Source organism: Acomys russatus, chromosome X (assembly GCF_903995435.1).
Source record: "Acomys russatus chromosome X, mAcoRus1.1, whole genome shotgun sequence".
NCBI classification, from domain to species: Eukaryota; Metazoa; Chordata; class Mammalia; order Rodentia; family Muridae; genus Acomys; species Acomys russatus.
Window position 1 is genome coordinate 8,540,358 of NC_067169.1, and position 18,842 is coordinate 8,559,199.

Consider the following 18,842-nt stretch of genomic DNA (forward strand, 5'->3'; position numbering starts at 1 on the left):
GTACACACACGCGCACACACGTACATACATACACACATACATACACGTGCACACACATACATACATACATACATGCACACACACATACACACACACATACATACACGCACACACATACATACACGCACACACATGTACATAAGTACAAGCACACACACATACACACACGCACACACACGTACATACACGCACACACATACATACACGCACATACATGCACGCACACACACGTACGTACACACACATACATACACGCACACGCACATACATACATACATGCACACACATACATACACGCACACACATACATACATTCACACGAACATACATACACACACGCACATACATACATACACGCGCGCGCACACACACACTCTCTCAGTCTGTTCAATGATGTTTTTCACCAAGCTCCCCCACAAAGTAGTTTGACTTCTAAGTGGAAAAACATCCTGCTTTCTCACATCTAAGTGGTAAACATCCTGCCCTCTTCTCCATCCCACACTTGGGATCAAAACAGAAACAGGTTTATCTCCCCTTCATGAGAGGGTAAAGCCTACACCGGAGATGTGAATTTGAAGATCAGAACACGTGGTAACTGAAACCATGCATGTGAGTTTTTAAGTGTCTTCACTTTTACCAGTGGGGTGCATTATGGATGCGTAGGCTGTATATACAGTCATACTGCATATACAGCAGTTGAAACAGGATTTAGACTTTAGAAGCCAGACCTTTCCCTCCCTCCCTCCTTCCGTCTCCCAGTGCAGTCTTTGTCTTCCTATGTGGCTCAGGCTAGCCTCAAACATTTGGGCTCAAGTAATTCTCTGGCGCATCCCAACTTTCCCTCATCCCTTGCCCTAGTATCAAGGACTACAGGCCTATGCCACCATGTTTGACTAAAGCGTTGGTCAAAATAGAGTCCCAGGGGTAGCAGTGCAGCTCAGTGGTAAGAACACTTGCATGGTGGGCATGGTGGTGCGCGCCTTTAATCCCAGCACTCAGGAGGCAGAGGCAGGTAGATCTCTGTAAATTCGAGGCCAGCCTGGTCTACAGAGTGAGCTCCAGGACAGCCAGGGCTACACAGAGAAACCCTGTGTTGAAAAACAAAACAAGAGAACACTTGCATAGATAGCATGGGTTCAACATCAAAAGACCATAGATAGAAAAATAACAGGTTCCTGAGAACGAGAGGGATTAAGGAAGTTGTACCGTGCGTATTTACTCCCACCTCCAAGGTCTGATATGTGTCAAACCCTGTTCTAGCCAGCAGAAACATACTAAGAAGCAAAACTGACAAAAGTCCCTTCCATCATGGTGCTTTTGTTCCAACTCAAGCAACAAATAAGGGAAAAATATTTTATATGACGGGAGATATTGTGGAAAGTACCACAAGGGAACACAGGGAACATGGCAGGGGAGGCTTGAGGAGTTTACACTGGGCAGCCAGGGCAGACCTCACTAAGGAGGCACTGCTAGGATGCTTAGATGGCATGTTGCCTTCGGCCTTCTTTCTGACCTTGATGTTTTTGAAGATTATAGGCTTTTTTTGTAGTTCACCCCTGCTTGGGTTTGTCACCTGAGTTGGATAGGGAACTCAACCAGGTGATGCTATATCTTTCTCAGTCTTTGTGGGAAACAGAATTCTAATACACAACAAAGATGGTACCTGCCAGTTTCTCTCCAGTAAGCTTACTATTTTTTTCTCAATACTAAGAAGTACATTTACGGGCTGGAGAGATAGCTCAGTGGTGAAGAGCACTGGCTGTTCTTCCAAAGGTCATGAGTTCAATTCCCAGCAACCACATGGTGGCTCACAGCCATCTATAATGTGATCTGATGCCCTCTTCTGGCCTGCAGGTGTACATTCAGGCAGAGCACTGTATACACAATAATAAATAAAATCTTTTTTAAAAAGCAGTATATTTAGGGGACTGAAGAGATGGCTCTCTAGTTAAGAGCACGGGCTACTCTGAAAAGAGAACTGAGGCTTGGTTCCTAGCACCCATGGAGACTCACAATATTTAATGTTCCATATTCATGAGTTCATGCATATTCAACCATGACAGAAGCAGAGGGCTGACAGTACTATCGAAGAAGGCACTGGGTTGTCCCTAGCACCAGAAAAAAAAAAAAAAAAAAAAAGAATAAAAATAAGGGGAGAAATTATATCTGACTTTTTTTTTCTTTTTTGTTTTTTTGAGACAGGGTTTCTCTGTGTAGCCTTGGCTGTCCTGGACTCACTTTGTAGACCAGGCTGGCCTCAAACTCACAGAGATCCACCTGCCTCTGCCTCCCAAGTGCACGGCTTTAATCCCAGCACTCGGGAGGCAGAGGCAGGCAGATAGCTGTGAGTTTGAGGCCAGCCTGGTCTACAGAGTGAGTCTAGAACAGCCAAGGCTACACAAGGAAACCCTGTTGCGAAAAAAAAAGTTGACTTTATGCATACAAACTTTTCTTTCCTCATCCCTAATATTGTATAACATCTTACAGAATGTACGTATTATATCAGAGACTACAAATCAGCCATAGATGACTTTACGTGTATATAGGCTCTATACAAATACTCTACCACTTTTGTATAAACAACTTGAGCTGGGCATGGTGTCACATGTTTGTAATCACAGCACTTAGGAGGCAGAAGCAGAAGGACCAGTTCAAACCCATCCTTGTTTACATATCCAATTTGAAGCCAGCCTGATTGTGGGTCTTGTCTCAAAACAAAACTTTAGGTGGGAATCCTGGCACTCTGTCTCAGGGGGCGGGGAACAATAATATCCCTGAACCGACTTTGTGCAGATAAGGGATATTATATTTCCTTCTTCCTTTTGCTTTTGTGGTATTTTCCTAACTTACTGTATCATCTACATATAATAAATGCCATCAGGGCCTCAGCCTTGTTCTGCCAACTACCATCACCAACTTGCTTGGATTTCCAAGTCCCACATTAATGGAATCATCTAGTATGTCCTTTTGTTCCTGACTTGACGTAATGGTGTTGGTGAGGTTCATTTGTTGATAGGTCTATCAGCATTTTCTTCTTTTTTGCTATTATTTCATTCTACAAAACATCAAGCTTGTTTGTTGGACTTTTAGACTAGTCCCAGTTTGGCGCTATTACAAATTCAACTGGTACAAATATGCATATAAGACTATTGTCAATGTATTTTCATCTATGTTGACTAGATACCGGAAGAGTGCAATTGTTAGGTCACAGGGCACATGCATGTTTAACTTCCTATGAAGTTAGTTTGCCATACCATTTTACCCTACAGCCACTGAGGTATGTAGCTTCTCTGAGGATTCTGGTAATGGGTAGCAGTGTAGGAAGGAAAGACACATTTGTCAAGGTAGGCCTGCATTCCTAGCCTCATTTTACAGCTCAGCTGACTGGGATTTAGAAAGTAAGCCAAGTTTCATGTTCCACTACCTTCAGAACTCTGCCAATGGTATAAGCATAACCTGGTAGTCACAGATTGTAGACCACAGAGAGAGAGACACTGTGTTTATGGTTGTGGATAATGGGATCTCTTTGGAGCCATCAACACATTGAAAGTATAGGGTCAACCAGGGTTTAAGCACCTGCTGTGTTCTACATTCAGATGCCTGAGAGCACTGTCCCTAGCCCAGAATGGCACACCAGAGTTTCATCTAGGGACCACAGGCAAAGAGCAGGTGAACCTTAAGTGAGTACAGGGCAGGGAACTGGGGATTCCCAATCGAGATTCTGAACCACAAACTCTGGGTCTCTGACAAGGGACAGGCCGTGACCAGAATCTTGCTAGTTGGGGTGTTAGCTAGAACCCCAAGTTTTTATAGCCACCACTGCCATCCAGCTTTTCCTAATAGCTAGTTATGCATGCTGTGCCTGTGTAGTAACAAACCATGCTAGGGCATGAAAGAGTAGGAAAAAAAAAGATGCAGGCTTTTTTGATTTTATTACAAAAGGAACATGATTTGAGCCCAATTTCCCAGCAAAAGTCACCGACTCCAGTCTAATTTGGTGACGGCTTCTCTGGTTGGGGAGTAGGCTTGGTAGACAGAAGAGCCTCCCTCAGACTACTCCACACACCTCATCTTCTCTGTCCCTGGATGAACACCCCACACCTGTAGGAATTGCTTTCAGAGTTGTTCACTGGGCCTCATTGAAGCGGGTCACCATTGTCTTGTGCAGTGTCTCCTTGTAGGATTCTGTTGAGGTCACCCCATAGGAACTGCCCCGGGCACCCAGGCCAGAACCTCGAACCCGTGTTTGAGCCTGTGTAAGGGAGGCAGGTTTTGTCAGGCTGGTATAGGAGCACTGGGAGTGTTGGGGACAAGAATGGCTCATAGAGACTCACCTCAATGGGTGTCACAATGCCCTGTTTCTTGCGACCCAGACCACTGCCTTCTTTCCAGCCCATGGCCTGGAGCATGCGACTACCAATGTTGTCACTGCCTAATCCATCCCGAGTAGGCTGTTCAAAGTCCCTGCAGGGGACAGTGCATAGTGTTAGTGGTGTGCCAGCCCCAGACCCCCTCTCACCTGATACCCAGCCCTGCACTTACACAGAGGCTGTAGATATGCCACCGTACTTCCTCCTTTTAGGCTCTGGTGGCTCAGGGATACCATACTTCTCCCTGCGTTCAGCTGCCCGGTCTCGGTACTTCATTTGCTACAAATTGTGCATGTGAGGATGTTGGAATTGGCTATTATTTTCAACAAACATAAGCATGGATGGGTTGGGAGCCATGCAAGTCTCTGTAGGTCAGGACACGATGGAATGGGAACTGGGAAGAAATGCATGCCTGTCAAGCTGTACTTGGCTAAGGAACTTTTAAGTCCCAATGCTTGGAGGGACCGGAACTTGGAAGGGGATGTGGGGATGGTGCCCAGGAGTGGATCACACCTCACCTCCATGTCATTCTTTTCTAGTGCCTCCAATTCGTTTTCTGACAAGTGAGCTCGCCGATGAATCTCAAGGTTTTGCTGTAAAGGGGGACAGGATAGAGTAAAGCAATTGGGCTGGGCTGGGCTAGACACAGGATAGCCTGCCAATTCTCTGTCCGATCACCTTGTGGAGCCCAGAGAGCTGCTGGTGCCGGATGAGTGCCTCCTTGCTGGGAAACTGGCGGCGGCAGAGAAGACAGGCTAGCTTCTGCCAGTCTGTGAGCTTTTCTTCCCTCTCAGGACCCCCTCGCTCCTGCTCCTCCTCACTGTCACTCTCCCCACTATAGGCTGCCACCAGCCCTCGAGGTGGGCTCTGTAGAAAGTGAAGGTGGGCAGTCAGTCAAACCTGCTGAGATCAGGGACCCCCTACTCCTTTTGGCCCGGAAACTCACTGGGCGGTCATCACTGGCCAACTTTGGGAGATCCATACTGGTGTGCTGTCTTTCAGCTAGTGCTCCCTGAGGTAGAAGACACAGAAATTCAGGGCTTTACAGAGGATCCTAAAGAGTGACTAGACTGGAGGTGGGGTACAGATAGACAGTTACAACATACCTTCTTCTCAAGGATGGCATAGCCTGCATCTGCTGTGGCCGATTCCCGCCTTTCATCATCTCGTAGGGCACTGATAGGCTGGAAGCTGTTTTTGAAGTTTTCTTTTTGCTTGTTGAGACTGCGGGCCCACCTCTCCATGTCCTTGGCAATCTGGGGGTTAAGGGTGGAGGCTAGAGTTCCCAGAATTCCTCAAGCTTGGGGCTCTATGTTCTCACCCATGGCCCTTGGAGCAGCAGCCCTTTCTGCTTTGTAGCCTTAAATCTGTACCTTTCTAGTCTGAACTACTATAGAAGGCTATGTGTACCTGGTTTCTGGTCTACAGCTCTTGGGCCTCAACCCTGTAAACTATAAACCAAGTCCAAATACCTCCACTTCTTCCAAACTATCCCATTAAAAATCAACTCAAACTTATGTCAAGGCACCGTCCCCTCTATTGGTCCCATCTCTAAACATTCCCTTGCCACTCACCCACTCCATGTGGTTTGCAAAGGCAAAGGCGGGAGCAGGAGTAGGAGGAAGACAGATGCACGTGGGAGGCATGTTGTAGGATATATGATCCCATGGTGAACACTGAGATTACGTACTGTAAAAACCTGTTTCTTTTTGGTTTGGTTGAGCCCTAACACACACCTTTAACCCAAGAAATTTCTGTTTATTGTAAACATGTGATTAAGGTGTGGTCCAACCAGCCTAGACACACCTTTATTTAATCTAAGAGTTTTCTGTACACAGGATTTAATAAAGTTAACCCTAGGTCAAGAGGCAGAGCAAGAAACCAACTGACAGTGATTAAAGAGTAGAAGGGGCTGGGCGGTGGTGGCGCGCGCCATTAGTCCCAGCACTCGGGAGGCAGAGGCAGGTGGATCCCTCTGAGTTCGAGGCTAGCCTGGTCTACAAAGCAAGTTCAGGACAGCCAAGGCAACACAGAGAAACCCTGTCTCGAAAAATGAAAAATAAATAAATAAATAAATAAATAAATAGTAGAAAGGACTTTGAGTTGAAGGGTATTTAAGACAGTGTGAATAAGAGGCTTTTGAGCTTTGAACTAGCAGGCTCTTTGGCTTCTAGTTTTGACCGTTTTGGGCTTTCCCCTCTAAGATGTGAGCTGAGTAGGAAGATCAGCTGGGTGCTTTTTCCACCTCTCTAAGCTAGCAGGTATTCACCCCAGCATCTGGCTCCTGAGTCGTCTTTGGTAAAATTGAACAGTTTGGGACTTACTTTCTTTAAAACAACAGAAGCAAAGCAAGTAGAAGGTCAGAGGGACAGTGGTTGTGGTACAAGAGCCTCTTCTCTGTTTTGGCCAGGGATCTTTTTCAAGATCCTCTGTGGTTGCAACCTCAACTTCTGACTAGCACTTCTCTTACTATTTATCTTTTCATTTTTATTTTTTTAAATGTAGAGATCTACATACTCGTATACTCTGTGGAAGGGTATTGGGGCAACACACTAGATGAACATTCTTTCACTGAGCCACACCCCCAGCCTTGTATATCATTTTAATTTATGTGTGATGTTCTGGTTGGTTTTTGTCAACATGATACAAATCTAGGCATATCTGGGAAGAGAGACTCTCAATTGAGAAATTGCTCCCAACAGATTGGCCTGTTGGTAAGTCTATGGAGCATTGTCTTATGATTACTGATCAATGTAGGATGGCACAGCTCACTGTGGGCAGCACCATCCCTTAGGCAGGCTGTCCTGAGTTGTATAAGCAAGCAGGCTGAGCTAGTAATGGAGAGCAAGGCAGTAAGCAGACCTCAATGGTCTCTGCATCAGCTTCTGCCTCCAGGTTCCTTCCTTGACTTCCCTTCATAATGAAATAAACCCTTTTATGCCCACATTGCTTTTGTTCAGTGTTTATCAGTACAACAGAAGTCTGACTAAGACATGTGATATGATGTCACACTTAATGTTTTGTGTTTTTCCCATTTTCAAAACTCCTTAGGTTGCTGAGAGAATATTTATTGCTTGCTTCTAAGCGCTGTGCCTCAGTGTCATACCTTTCCTCTGAGGTTTCCTCCAACTGCCCTCTAACTAGGAAATTCTGCAGTGTTTCTTCTCTTATTCAACTCTTTATGGCCTATGAGAAGTGCTCTGGGATCAATACACATCTACCAGCAGCATGAAAGTTCCCTTTGTGGGACAGAGGAAAGCTATCATGACTCACTCAGATGGGGACAAGTCACTTCATGGTTGGCAGGTGGCCCTCCTACAGTACCCAAAAAATAGATCTGGCTCAAGAGTACTGTCTATGTGAAGCAGTTACTATCCCTGTCCATGCCTACCCCCCACCCTATTTCCCATAGTAGGAGAGGGCAAAAGGTGAAAGAACATAGACTCTGAACTGCCAGGTGATGGCTGCAAGTTTACCTGTTGGGCTGTCTTTGTCTTATGCTTCTCTTTCTTCTCTTTTCCCTCCTTCGATGATGCCCCTGTGTCCTTATGTCCATCAGCAGACTGCTCCAAGGCAGGCATGTAGGTCCGCCGCTCCCCATCCCAGTATAGGTACTGTTGACTCTGAGCATTGTAGTAATACTAAGGGAGAGAACGGAAAGAGGTGACAAGAGCGAGGACCTCTAGGCCTAGCTGTCATGAAACCACACTCCAGTTTTCCTTAGGCTACCCTGTCACCTACCTGGGAGTTGGGGTCATAGTATAGACCTGTCTGGGGGTCATAGTAGTAGCCAGATGTCTCATCATATTGGTAAGTAGAGACATCCGGAACAGCTGCAAGGAGGAAAGGCAAGGTGGTCGAATTCCTCTCTGCTTAGAGAAGTCCACACCCTTACCCACAGGCTATGGATACTCACGGTACTGGCTGTAGGCCTCGGGGGCAGTGGGACTGGTGGCCGGTGGTAAGGCAGAGCTGGGATGAGTAGGGCTCTGGAGCTCAGCCTTGAGCACAGCGGGTGACATGATGGTATATGACTACTCATGGGTCACATAAGGGAACACGACTCAGTGTCTGTTAATACCACCCTGCCCGCTCAGGATACACACAGCCGGCCCACCAGCTTCCCCAGAGTATCAGTGTCGCTCTCACCTGGCTGTTGGCAGCAGTGCCCTGGCCACTGCTCCCCTCAGCTGACTGCTGATAGAGCCCAGGGGCAGCACCAGGCTGGGCTCGGGAGAAAGCCTGCAGTGACACAGAGTCTGCCCCAGCCTCAAGGGAGGCCTCGGGACCTGAAAGGAGAACCAAGGAGAATGCTCATAAATGTCAGAGCCTAAGACCTCTAGGCTCCACAATTAGGCTCCTCAAGAAAGGAAGAGGCTCACCTGGTCCAGCTGAGTCTCCTTTGGTCCCAGTCACACCAGGGCCCTTGGTGTTCTTAAGATAGCCATGGGCATAGAGGGAATCTGCTCCCTGGGTGCTGCCATAGCCCTCGTCCTGTTGGTAGTAGCTATAGTCAACAGGTGGCTCCTCAGGGGCAGCCCAGGCACTGTCTCCACCCTGGGAGGCCTGAAGGGCAGATGGGAGATCACTAGATCAGGATGGGACATTAAGGGAAGAGAGCTGCTACAAGCATCTGTCCTATACACGGAGCTAGGATTTCTACTCGGCAGAAAAGCATGTAGGCTTAAAAGCAAGAGGTCCCGGTCACAAGAGAACAGTGGACAAAAAAGACACTAGAAAATGGATACATGCTCAGAGCCCCTGGGTGGATACTGAAGTATATGTGTTACTTCTCAGACTAAGCAAGACACTCCCAATCTCTTCCTTCTTCTTTTCCTCATTGCTCCCTCTCCCCCTACAACCATGTAGCCCATGCTGGCCTAGAACTTGTGGCAATCCTCTTGACTTCGTCCGCACTCACCATGCCAGTGCTGGGATTATAGCTGAGCATCATCATACCTTGCTCTCCTCCTACGCTTTATTCTCTTCTACCAAAGCTTTCGCTTTCCTTTCTTGGTTTTTTTTTTTTCTTTTTCTTTTTGGTTTTTGAGACAGGACCTAAAACTCACTATAGAAGCTGGGCATGGTAGCACACGCCTTTAATCCCAGCACTTGGGAGGCAGAGGCAGGCGAATCTCTGTGAATTTGAAGTAGCCTGGTCTACAAAGAGAGTTCCAGGACAGCCAGGGCTGTTACACAGAGAAACTATGCCTCAAAAAACAAAACCAACCAACCAACCAAACAAACAACAACACAACCCTCACTATAGAGTCAAAGACTTCAATACCCCATCTTCTTGTCTCCACTCATAAGAAGTGGGATCACAAGCATTTACCACTACACCTGGCTCCCAAAGTTCTTTTCTTTTAGATATTTATAAATTCCCTTTTTTTCATGGCATATATACTTAAACAATGCATCATGCACATGTGTGTGCAAAACATCATACACATACACACACGTGCACACATGCATGTGTTTGAAGAACACATCACACCAATTCAGGACAATTGTAAAAGTTCTACCCAACAGCACAGAGCACCAGCCCAAAGAGTGATGTCAAGAAAAGTACAGAAGATAGGGATGGAGATGGCTCAGCAGATAAGAGCACTTGTTGCTCCTGAGAAGGACCCACGTTCGGTTCCCAGCACCCACATGTTGTTCATAAGCATACACAACTCTACAGCTGGGGGATCAGACTTCCTCTTCTGAATTCTGAGGGCACCAGGCACACATATGGTGCACACACATAGGTACAGGTAAAACACTCATGGATATAAAAATTAAAATTTTTTAAAAAGTTTAGAAAGAAAAAAGTCCAAAAGGTGACTGGGAAAGATAGAAAGGATGGAGTGGCAATGGATCACTATCTAGAAAGACAGGAGCAAAGCGGAAGGCCGACAACACTTGTTATATAACAGGGCGTAATGTTTTGATAACAAGCCGACTTTGTTGTTTGGAGAGAGTACAGAAGAGTTAAAGTCCGGTGCCAGGGTGATGAGGGCAGAGGAGGCCAAGTACCTGTGAGATTGCCCACTGGGCAGCAGCAATGGCAGTGCTGGCCACAGAAGCAGCATTGATTCGACTGCCTTCATTGGAGGCCATATCCCTGGGGAGGAGAGAAGAAAATGAAAATGAAACAGGGAACCCCAAGGTACACGGGGGTGGGGGATGGGAGGGAAATGTGAGGGGGCTTAGGTGGGGCTCTGACCTCTTAGAACCCTTGGCAAACTCCACGTTGATGGTCTTGCCATCAATGGTAAGCGGAGGGTGCAGGGCCTGCAGGATCTGTAGCAACTGGGCTGCCTCCTATGGGTGGAGGGATGGCAGGGACCGAAGGGTCAGGCCCGGGGAGGCCCCCCGGCTCCATTGCCCCATTACCAGACTGGGACCGCGGTGAGGGTGGGGTAAAGGTCCCTCCTCCCTACCCTGGGGGCCGGGACCATGGCTGCCCGGCCCCCCCCTATGCCGCCCTCACCACGATGGTGGAGAGCTGGATGAAGGCGAAGCCTCGGTTCAGCTGGGTCTGCTTGTCCTTGATAACACGCACGTTGGAAGAAGACAGCACTGCGTAGGGTGCTAGGGCCCCCAGGATGGAGTCCATGGTGCTGTGGGGGTTCAGGTTTCGCAAAATAATGGCTGTGAGAAAAAGGGCCCAGTATTAGGAAGCACCTTTGACAGTCTGCTCAGGGCCCCCACCTGTGGATACCCATTGCTCCCTGTTCTCTTGCCTCTACATTCATATACCTTCTGGGTCCTCTGACCTCTTCCTCTTGAACAAACTCTGCTTGTCAGTCCAGACGTCAGCTGTCTCTCATCTATCAGTAACCCTCTCATATGCCACCCCCATCCTCCCAATTTGTTTGTGGATAGCTCCTCCCTTTCTTCTCTATATCATGCTGTTTATCCCCATACCAGGTACAAACACTCCCCCTCAATAAGGACCAAATTCTGTTTATTACCATTTCTCTGGCCTCAGAGGTCCCAGACCAGATGCACTAGGACATAGAGGAAGGAGGAAAAGAACTGACTCACTGTCATTGGCGTTCTCGGAGCTTGGCTCTGAGCCCTGTGATAGGGCTTGGGAGGTCAGCACTCCCTGGGCCTGGTAGGGCTGCGGCAATGGGAGTAAGCCCTGGCTTAGCTCCCGCCCACCCAGTGGCAGTGCCTGCTGATCCAGTCGAGTGCCAAGGGGCAGCTTCTGCTCTGCCTCTGTTAGGGATTGCGGGAGATAGGCTGATGATAAAGGTGGAGGCTCCATCGCTGGTCACAGTCCCCACCCTTCACCAACCACTACACACTGACCCTTCATGCCTCTCGCCACACTCCCAGTTGGCACAGCTCACCTGATTTGGGCACACCACATTTGAAGCACTTCTCGCGCCGTTTGAAGTTCTGGACACCACACTGTGAGGCATAGGCCAGGTGGTCAGGGCTTTCCATGATATCCTCCAAATATGGACCCACAGAATAACATAATAATCCCCAGGAAGGGAGCTTTTAAGGTCGGAGTGACAGGTGTCTTCTGGAACTTTATTACCTTTAATTCTGTGAAATCTTCTGTGACAACTGGTTCCCAGCACCAGCTCTCATAGTTCAGCAATCAGCAACTATTGCATGTTACAGCAGTTGCTTCTCCTCCCTACCTTCTTGGGACTATCATCTCTGAGGATTGTATCCCATGGTCCCCTCTTCCTGAGACTTGCTTACCTAATAGTAACTTTCACTATTTCCTACTGGAAGCCAGCAGCTTTTTAGTCAGATTGTTTCCCTTTCTTATTGCTAGGACAAGGTTGAATTCTGTTACCTTTGCACTTTTTTTCCCCTTGGATATTCCAAGCTACCAAAGACCTTGACCAGCTTCCATCACATTCTATCCCTGTTCCAGTCAGTGCTCCTGTGTCAGGCCCTACACCATGTAATCAGGACAGTCTGCTTAAGACTGCCTTGAAAAGAGGAAAGGACAGAGGATGTACTGAGAGGGCCACAGCTCACTGAGCTGGGCAACACAATAGCAGGGACATTAGACACGGGAAACCCAGAGGTTTAGTTTCGCTGGAAGGTACTAATAGACTTTTTACGGCTGGTGAAGGAGGGCATGCAGAGGCAAAAAGCCAGGGCTGAAAAAAAAGACGGTGACAGTTTATAGGAGACCCTCATGCTGAAACTAGGTGACAGTACAGTTTTAGGCAGAGTAGGTAAGGGCAGGGCCAGAGCTGGGTTTTAGCTACCACATCAAAAGTAAGGGTGGCAAAAGGAGGAGGAGGAGAGCACAACAAACAGGGCTCTGTGGGAACTGGATGGGAGGGAGGAGAACCTGGCACAAACTGTGAGAATAGCAAAGGAAGGAATGTAGCTATTCTGAGATAGAAGTGACAGGGTCTGCTAACTACAAGACATGCAGGACAAAAAAAAAAAAAAAAAAGAGGGGAAGAAGACAAAGAAAACACTGGTTTCAAGGAAAATATAAAAAAGATGAAGTGCCACTATCATTCTGTCCCTCTCTCTCCAGATAGGTTGACCGCTGATATGAAGATGAAAAATACCGCTCTCCCACTAACCAGACTCGTAAGGGAGAAGACAGGGCACCCCACTAGCTCTCAGCCTCCCTTATGTTTCAGGACTACAGAGAGCCCTGGGAGATAAGGCTGTAGAACTGCAAAGCTGGCCTCAGGGCAGACTTAAGGCCACCTAGGGAATAGGAGGTGCCCCTGTGAGCTAAGGGGTCAGGCATCGTTTCACTTCTCTGAGCCTCACCTTCCTCTTAGGGGATAGGACGGTGATCACACAACCTGCTGAGCGGATGGATCTTGGAGGCTTAATAGTGGCACGGTTTATCAAGGTTGAGTTCCCCTCAGAACACTGTGCTGCTTTTCATAGCCAGTTAGTGTTGAGTGTGGGCCAGAAGTGTTTTGGTGTGTTACTCTCCCATCGACAGTTCCACTCTCTCAACAACTTAATTAGTGCTCACCCACCTCTTAAACACGAGCAACGTGACGTGACGTAGAGATAGGACCACCATCAAGGCAGACCTGAGACAGTCTGCAAGCAGCTTGGCTCTAAAGCCCATGTTCTACACAAAGTAGGCTTATGTTGTTACTGATTAGTTACTCGGTTACTTAGTTATTACTTCTTTGAAGTCTACTGGCCTTTAGACAAGGTTGTGTTTGATGAGGGCAAAGCCTTGCTGACTGGGGCTTGACAGCCTGTCCCCAAGACCACACACTCTCTCTCTCACAGGCTCTGAAAGAGTAAGCGATTGCTGTTGCTCCTGCTGGAGCCAACGCTGTTCCCAGCACAAGCTGCCCATCCACCCCTGTACCTTATTACACAGCCAGTCCTCATTGATCTTGGGCTTGGGGTCGCTGTAATGCATGGATACCTTCTGGCCCAGGATGTTAAGGGAGTGCTGTGGGAAAAAGCAGAGCACAGTAAGGCCTAGGTAGCAGTGCCCCACACACCGTTTCAGCAAAGGAGAAAAGAGTGAGCGAGCCCTTCAGCTGGATGGATGAGGGACAGGGAATGAAGGGAGTTTGGAGAATTGATGGAGGGAAGAAGGAACGGAGGGAGGGAGGGACGGAAAGCACCACAGCTCTCAGGGTGCAGCTGCTGCTGCTTACACGCACACATGCACGCACGCATGCACACAGACTCTTGCAGAGGCACACACACGCACACACGCACGCGCGCACACACACACTCGCACGCGAGCACACACACACACTCTATTAGGCACATAGTGCTTGGTTGACCAACAACTGCTGAGTTGGGAGTGCTCCCCCAGCTTGGCCCTGACAGTGCCAGGCCACACCCAGGGCCAGCACTACACAGGCTATACTGGGAATGAGGGGAGATGGGCAGGGAAGAGAGAGGAGGGGAAAGAAAAAGAGAAAGAGCGCACGAGCGCTAATGCTGGAGAAGGGGAAAAAGAAAGCCAATTTAACAGACGGAGGTTTCCCGCCATGAGGCCACCTTCCCAGGGTTGGCCGGGTCCTGGGCCTACCGCACTAGCCTATTGACCCGACCCACAGAGCCGGCCCCAGGGCTGCCTCTGCCAGGACCCTCCACTTCACCACGGCTGTCCCTTTCTCCCCTGACACTTCTCTCTAGTGCTCTACACCAGTATCAGGATAAGGCTGGGTAGCCAGCCCTTGCATCTTGGAAGGTCCCAACAGAGTTGGAGTTGGGATCCAGTGCCAGGCTAGGGGAGCCAGCTCCCTCCACTGCCGACAGAGCACCTTACTCAGAAGGTAGAAGTGGGGGGAGGGTACTGTGAATGGAAGGGACTGGTGAATTGAGCCCAGGGTGTCAATACAACTATCATACTTGACTGGAACTTTCAACCAAAAGCTGTGTTGTCCCTCTGCATGGAACTCAGAGGGCCAAATTCACATGCAGGCGAGAGCTGGCAAAACAAGTCTTGCTAGTATATGTGCCAACATCTATGTTCCCCCAGTGGCAGGACTTCTAGTGGTCCTGACAGCACAACCAAGTTCCGGCTCTGCTGACTCAGGAGCAGAAGGGTCCTGTTGGGGTGTGGGAAGCTAGGGAAAGGAACCCACCCTGGCAGCTCTTTCTCTGAAAGCTCAGCCAGGAGAGGTGAGGGAGCACTAGTGCCTGGCAGTAGGAAGGGGTCAGGGGATGGTGTTGAGAGTGGGCCCCAGATGGGAAACCCAGTGGGTAGTGAGAAATGGGAAGAGGAGATAGTGGGGGTCAGGAGGGGGGGGGAGAAAGGGGGGTCAGGGATATGGGACACAGGGCCACAGGGCAGGGAACTGTGTCCGTAAGATTCAGGCGATGGGGAGCGCTCGATTATAAAGTAGTATTTGTTTTGGGGGGGGGTTCAAGTGCGGCAAAGCAACCTGATTGGCTTCCATCCATCGTGTAGCGTCCTGCAAGTGACTAAACTCGACGAAGGCGAAGCCCCGGCTCTGACCTGGAGACAGCATTCAGATACAGACGCAGTGGGTTAGTCAACAGCTTTGGACACACGGCGTTCCCGGGGGCAGAACCCGAGGGGAGAGGACCAGGGGAAGAGAGGGAAAGGGGGAGAGGAGAGAGGAAGAGAAAAAAGTGATCAGCGAGAGAAAGAACAGGGAAGGCAGGAGTCAAGGTAGATGGCTGGGAAGGGCAGGAAAGAGGGAAAAGGGGGAAGGAAGAAAATCAAAGTAGGAGAGTGAGAGCAGGATAGGAGACATATGCCCCAACTGTGGAATGAGATGAGGGCTCAGGCAGTCTTGCCTAGCCATCTTGGGGTGACAGATGGAGACCTGAGAGGATGAAGGGTTACAAGGAGAGATCTGTCTCTAGAAGAGGAGGCTGCTTTGGCTCCATATAGGCCAGAGCAAACAAAACAAAACAAAACAAAACAAAACTCATGGGCAAACCTAGAGCAAGGCCAGGAGGAGTCCTGAACAGGTGTTTAATCCAAAGGAGCAAAAGAGAAGCCAGGCTGAGCTGGTCTGTAAGGCTACTGGGTTCCCAGCCAGCACATAGGAAACCAAGAGTGGTGAGGAGCACACTCTCAGCCTAACCTTGAGGTAGGGGAAGGGGAGGATAATCATTAGGGAGTCACTTCAGTGTCACAGTTGGGAAGACTATAGCCACTGACGGTCAAGGTTCTCCTAAATGGGCAGATGGTGGCTGCAGCTGGCCAAGAGGACGTTACAGTTAAGAATCAGCAGGTGCCTAGGAGAAATGTCCAAAGCCACCTGGGATGCCTCCTTAGGAAAAGAAACAGATTGTGTCAGTGAGTGATATAGCTGGAGTAAAAGCCGAACAAGACCTACACGTCACTGAGATGGACTCCAGACCTGGCCAGGGCTGAGAAAAGGACTTGGGACTTAAGGTTCTGGGAAAGGAACTCCTTCACAGGTAGCTATGGAAGGAGGTTTTAGATCGGGGGGCGGGGGGGGAGTTGTCCTGGAGGGGCATATTCGATCTCCAAAAGAATCGACATCAGGATGCATGGGAGGATGGGATAGTATAAGGGAGCAGGCAAGGGAGGATGGAGAGATGGAGGAGGTAGAAGGAGAGAGACTGAGATTTGAAAGACGTCCAGGCAGAGTGAGGCCCCACTGTGCCTGCCTTGGGGAGCCTAGGCAGTGGTTCTGCAGAGACAATTCTCTCCCCCCTCCCTGCTAAAACCTCAGGCCAGCTCCAAGCAGCCTGCAAGAGGGAGGGAAGGAGGGAGGGAACAGGTGAGGCCAGAAAGTTCTAGCTGCTCCTTAGGATACACTTTCGATGAGAGCCACCCCCCTGCCTCCCTTCTTGGGACATATGGGTGGGTCCATGCCAGACCTACTTTTGGTTAGAGGCTATTGTCGGGGTGATGTGGAGGAAGATCAAGGGGCAGAGGAAGGAGAAGAAAATATATGTCCCGGGAAGGGTCACCTCAGATACTCAGAGTCCCAAAGAAGAGGTTTTCCAGAGCCTGGCTCTGCCCTTGCCCCCTAGGGAATAGTCAGCTCAGCCCACAGCTGCATCCCCTTCAGGACAGCACCCCCCCCCCCCCCCCCCCACGTAGAGACTGCTGGCTGGAGCTGTGAGAGTAGGGGATGGGAGAGAAAAGAGGGTATGCCCCCCCCAAGCTGCCCATTCCCAGCTGTGGCAGGAAGGGGAGTAGGGAGGGGAAGAGAGAGGGAAAGGCAGAGGCAGAGGGAGATTTGGAGGCTGAGGCTGGCCAGCAGAAGGGGAAGGCACTGGGAACAAAAGCTCACCTGAAGATTTGTTCCGCATCAGCCGGACCTCCCGTGCTTGGACACCATGGGACTGCAGCTGGCCACGGATCTGTTCAGGAAATACAGAAGTAGGATGGGTTCAGCAAAGAAAGCAGCTGAGTAGATGAGGCCAGTTGAAGGCCTCTGAGCCACAAGGGGTCATGAAAGAAGCACGTGTGCGTGCACACACGTGCGCACGCACGCGCACACGCACACACGCACACACACACACACACACACACACCTGTCTCCCCTACCTCTTCCAAAGCTTTCCCTAGTAACAATAACTGCAATTCACACTAGTATTCAGTCTCACTTCCAGCTCTGGACTTGCAGAAAGTTGAGTCAAACAAGACAGAAACACAGTAGAGGGTAAAGGATGGCAGCAAGATGACCCCCAGGGGCACAAAGACAACAGGAGAGCAAGTGAGGTAGCAAGTCAGGAATGGTGGGCAGGGTGAGCACACAAGAGGCTTAGTAGTAGCCATGAAGCATAGAAGGTGGAATGCATTTCTTGTCCATCACAAAGGAGTTTTGCTCCCTGTCTATGACTTACACCAAAAGCTACCTAAGACATAAAGAGGAAACAGAGAAGGACAGGAGCCCGAGCCACCGCAGCCATGTGAGGAGAAACTTAAGACAAAAAGGAATGGTGCTTGATCTGGAAAGCTTACTGAGTGAAATGAGCCCGAGAGACACTAGAGAGACAGCCGAAGAGCCCACGTGAGGTAGTCTATAGGCTGGCAGCACGTCTTTTGGTGAATGGGGAGTTTGTGGCAGACACTTTTTGCGGGGGGAGGGGGGGGAGTCCCTGTGCTTCTGGGCATCAGCTCCCCATCAGGGTAACAACAAGAAATCAAGTCTTATGAACATCCGTATGCAGGAAGATGAAAAGGAAAGATACATAGATCTTATCAAGATACCAAATAATCAGGGAGGGCTTGGGAGACAACAAGAACAGGGGCTCTGGAGTCCAGCAGTCCAGGCTTAGGCCCCGACTCTACTCTGCCACTTGGCTGGAAACGAAGCAAGTCACTTTGCTGACTGGGGCTGTGTGAGACTGACTACAATGTGTTCCTTCTACAAAGAGCCTCTGTGAGGATTCAATCAGCCTGGTATGTGGCCTACCCTACCCTACCCTACCACAAAACCTTAGGTTATGCCAGCCATCAGCCTGATCCTAGAAACCCTCACATTTCTTGGGTACGATTACTCCTACTAGAAAATGGGCAGCTGGCAGGCTTTCTGAGCAGCACTGTGCCGAGAACTGACTGGGGCTGAAGGCAGACAGGGACACAAGGATCAGGGAGGCTAGTCAAAACTCTACTTTAGTAATATGCTTGGGTTTTGAATTTGGCTTGCCCTAAGACGTCTGCATGAGGGAGAAATGCGTGAAGAGAGGAAGATGGAAGGCAGAGAATGTCACAAAGGCAAATCGGGTTGAGAAGCTATCAAGAGTCACCTACGGATAGCTGTGGCCAGGTTGTCACTGCTGACAAAGGGGTGGGGGAGGATATGGAAGTTCAGAAAAGCCCATGGACCCTAACAGCTGATTCTTACGGGTCTTCTGCTACCAAGAATACTCAACACTGGGCCTGGCCCTCCATCCACATATACAAAAAGGGTGAAAGCCAATGGAATATGCAGGAGGGATGTTCTTCTCTCACACCCACCAGCACTGGACACCCATGGTACTGCCCCTGGGCCAAGCCAGCCTGTCTGCTGCCTTCTCCCTTCCAGACCAGATTGCCAT

At 49.3% G+C, this 18,842-nt stretch overlaps 1 protein-coding gene across 9 annotated transcripts in view; it reads right to left on the minus strand.

The window, feature by feature from the left end:
- Positions 1-3,850: 3,850 nt before the first annotated feature.
- Rbm10 (RNA binding motif protein 10) overlaps positions 3,851-18,842 on the minus strand; it is a 33,619-nt gene continuing 18,627 nt past the window's right edge. For 4 of the 9 annotated variants that reach the window (XM_051141128.1, XM_051141129.1, XM_051141131.1 and 1 more), the window contains 20 exons: positions 17,090-17,159; positions 15,233-15,306; positions 13,693-13,779; positions 11,717-11,777; positions 11,406-11,582; positions 10,849-11,009; positions 10,582-10,679; positions 10,392-10,479; positions 8,753-8,936; positions 8,520-8,659; positions 8,287-8,404; positions 8,112-8,203; positions 7,847-8,011; positions 5,477-5,626; positions 5,317-5,382; positions 5,049-5,237; positions 4,889-4,963; positions 4,543-4,649; positions 4,335-4,464; positions 3,859-4,252 (listed from right to left, as the gene is read on the minus strand). In XM_051141128.1, coding sequence (XP_050997085.1) covers positions 4,127-4,252; positions 4,335-4,464; positions 4,543-4,649; positions 4,889-4,963; positions 5,049-5,237; positions 5,317-5,382; positions 5,477-5,626; positions 7,847-8,011; positions 8,112-8,203; positions 8,287-8,404; positions 8,520-8,659; positions 8,753-8,936; positions 10,392-10,479; positions 10,582-10,679; positions 10,849-11,009; positions 11,406-11,582; positions 11,717-11,777; positions 13,693-13,779; positions 15,233-15,306; positions 17,090-17,159 — 2,358 coding nt within the window. In that variant the 3' untranslated portion in view covers positions 3,859-4,126. Of the gene's footprint in view, positions 4,253-4,334; positions 4,465-4,542; positions 4,650-4,888; positions 4,964-5,048; positions 5,238-5,316; positions 5,383-5,476; positions 5,627-7,846; positions 8,012-8,111; positions 8,204-8,286; positions 8,405-8,519; positions 8,660-8,752; positions 8,937-10,391; positions 10,480-10,581; positions 10,680-10,848; positions 11,010-11,405; positions 11,583-11,716; positions 11,778-13,692; positions 13,780-15,232; positions 15,307-17,089; positions 17,160-18,842 lie in introns of all 9 variants that reach the window. The other 5 variants (XM_051141130.1, XM_051141124.1, XM_051141132.1 and 2 more) reach the window with 4 other exon arrangements.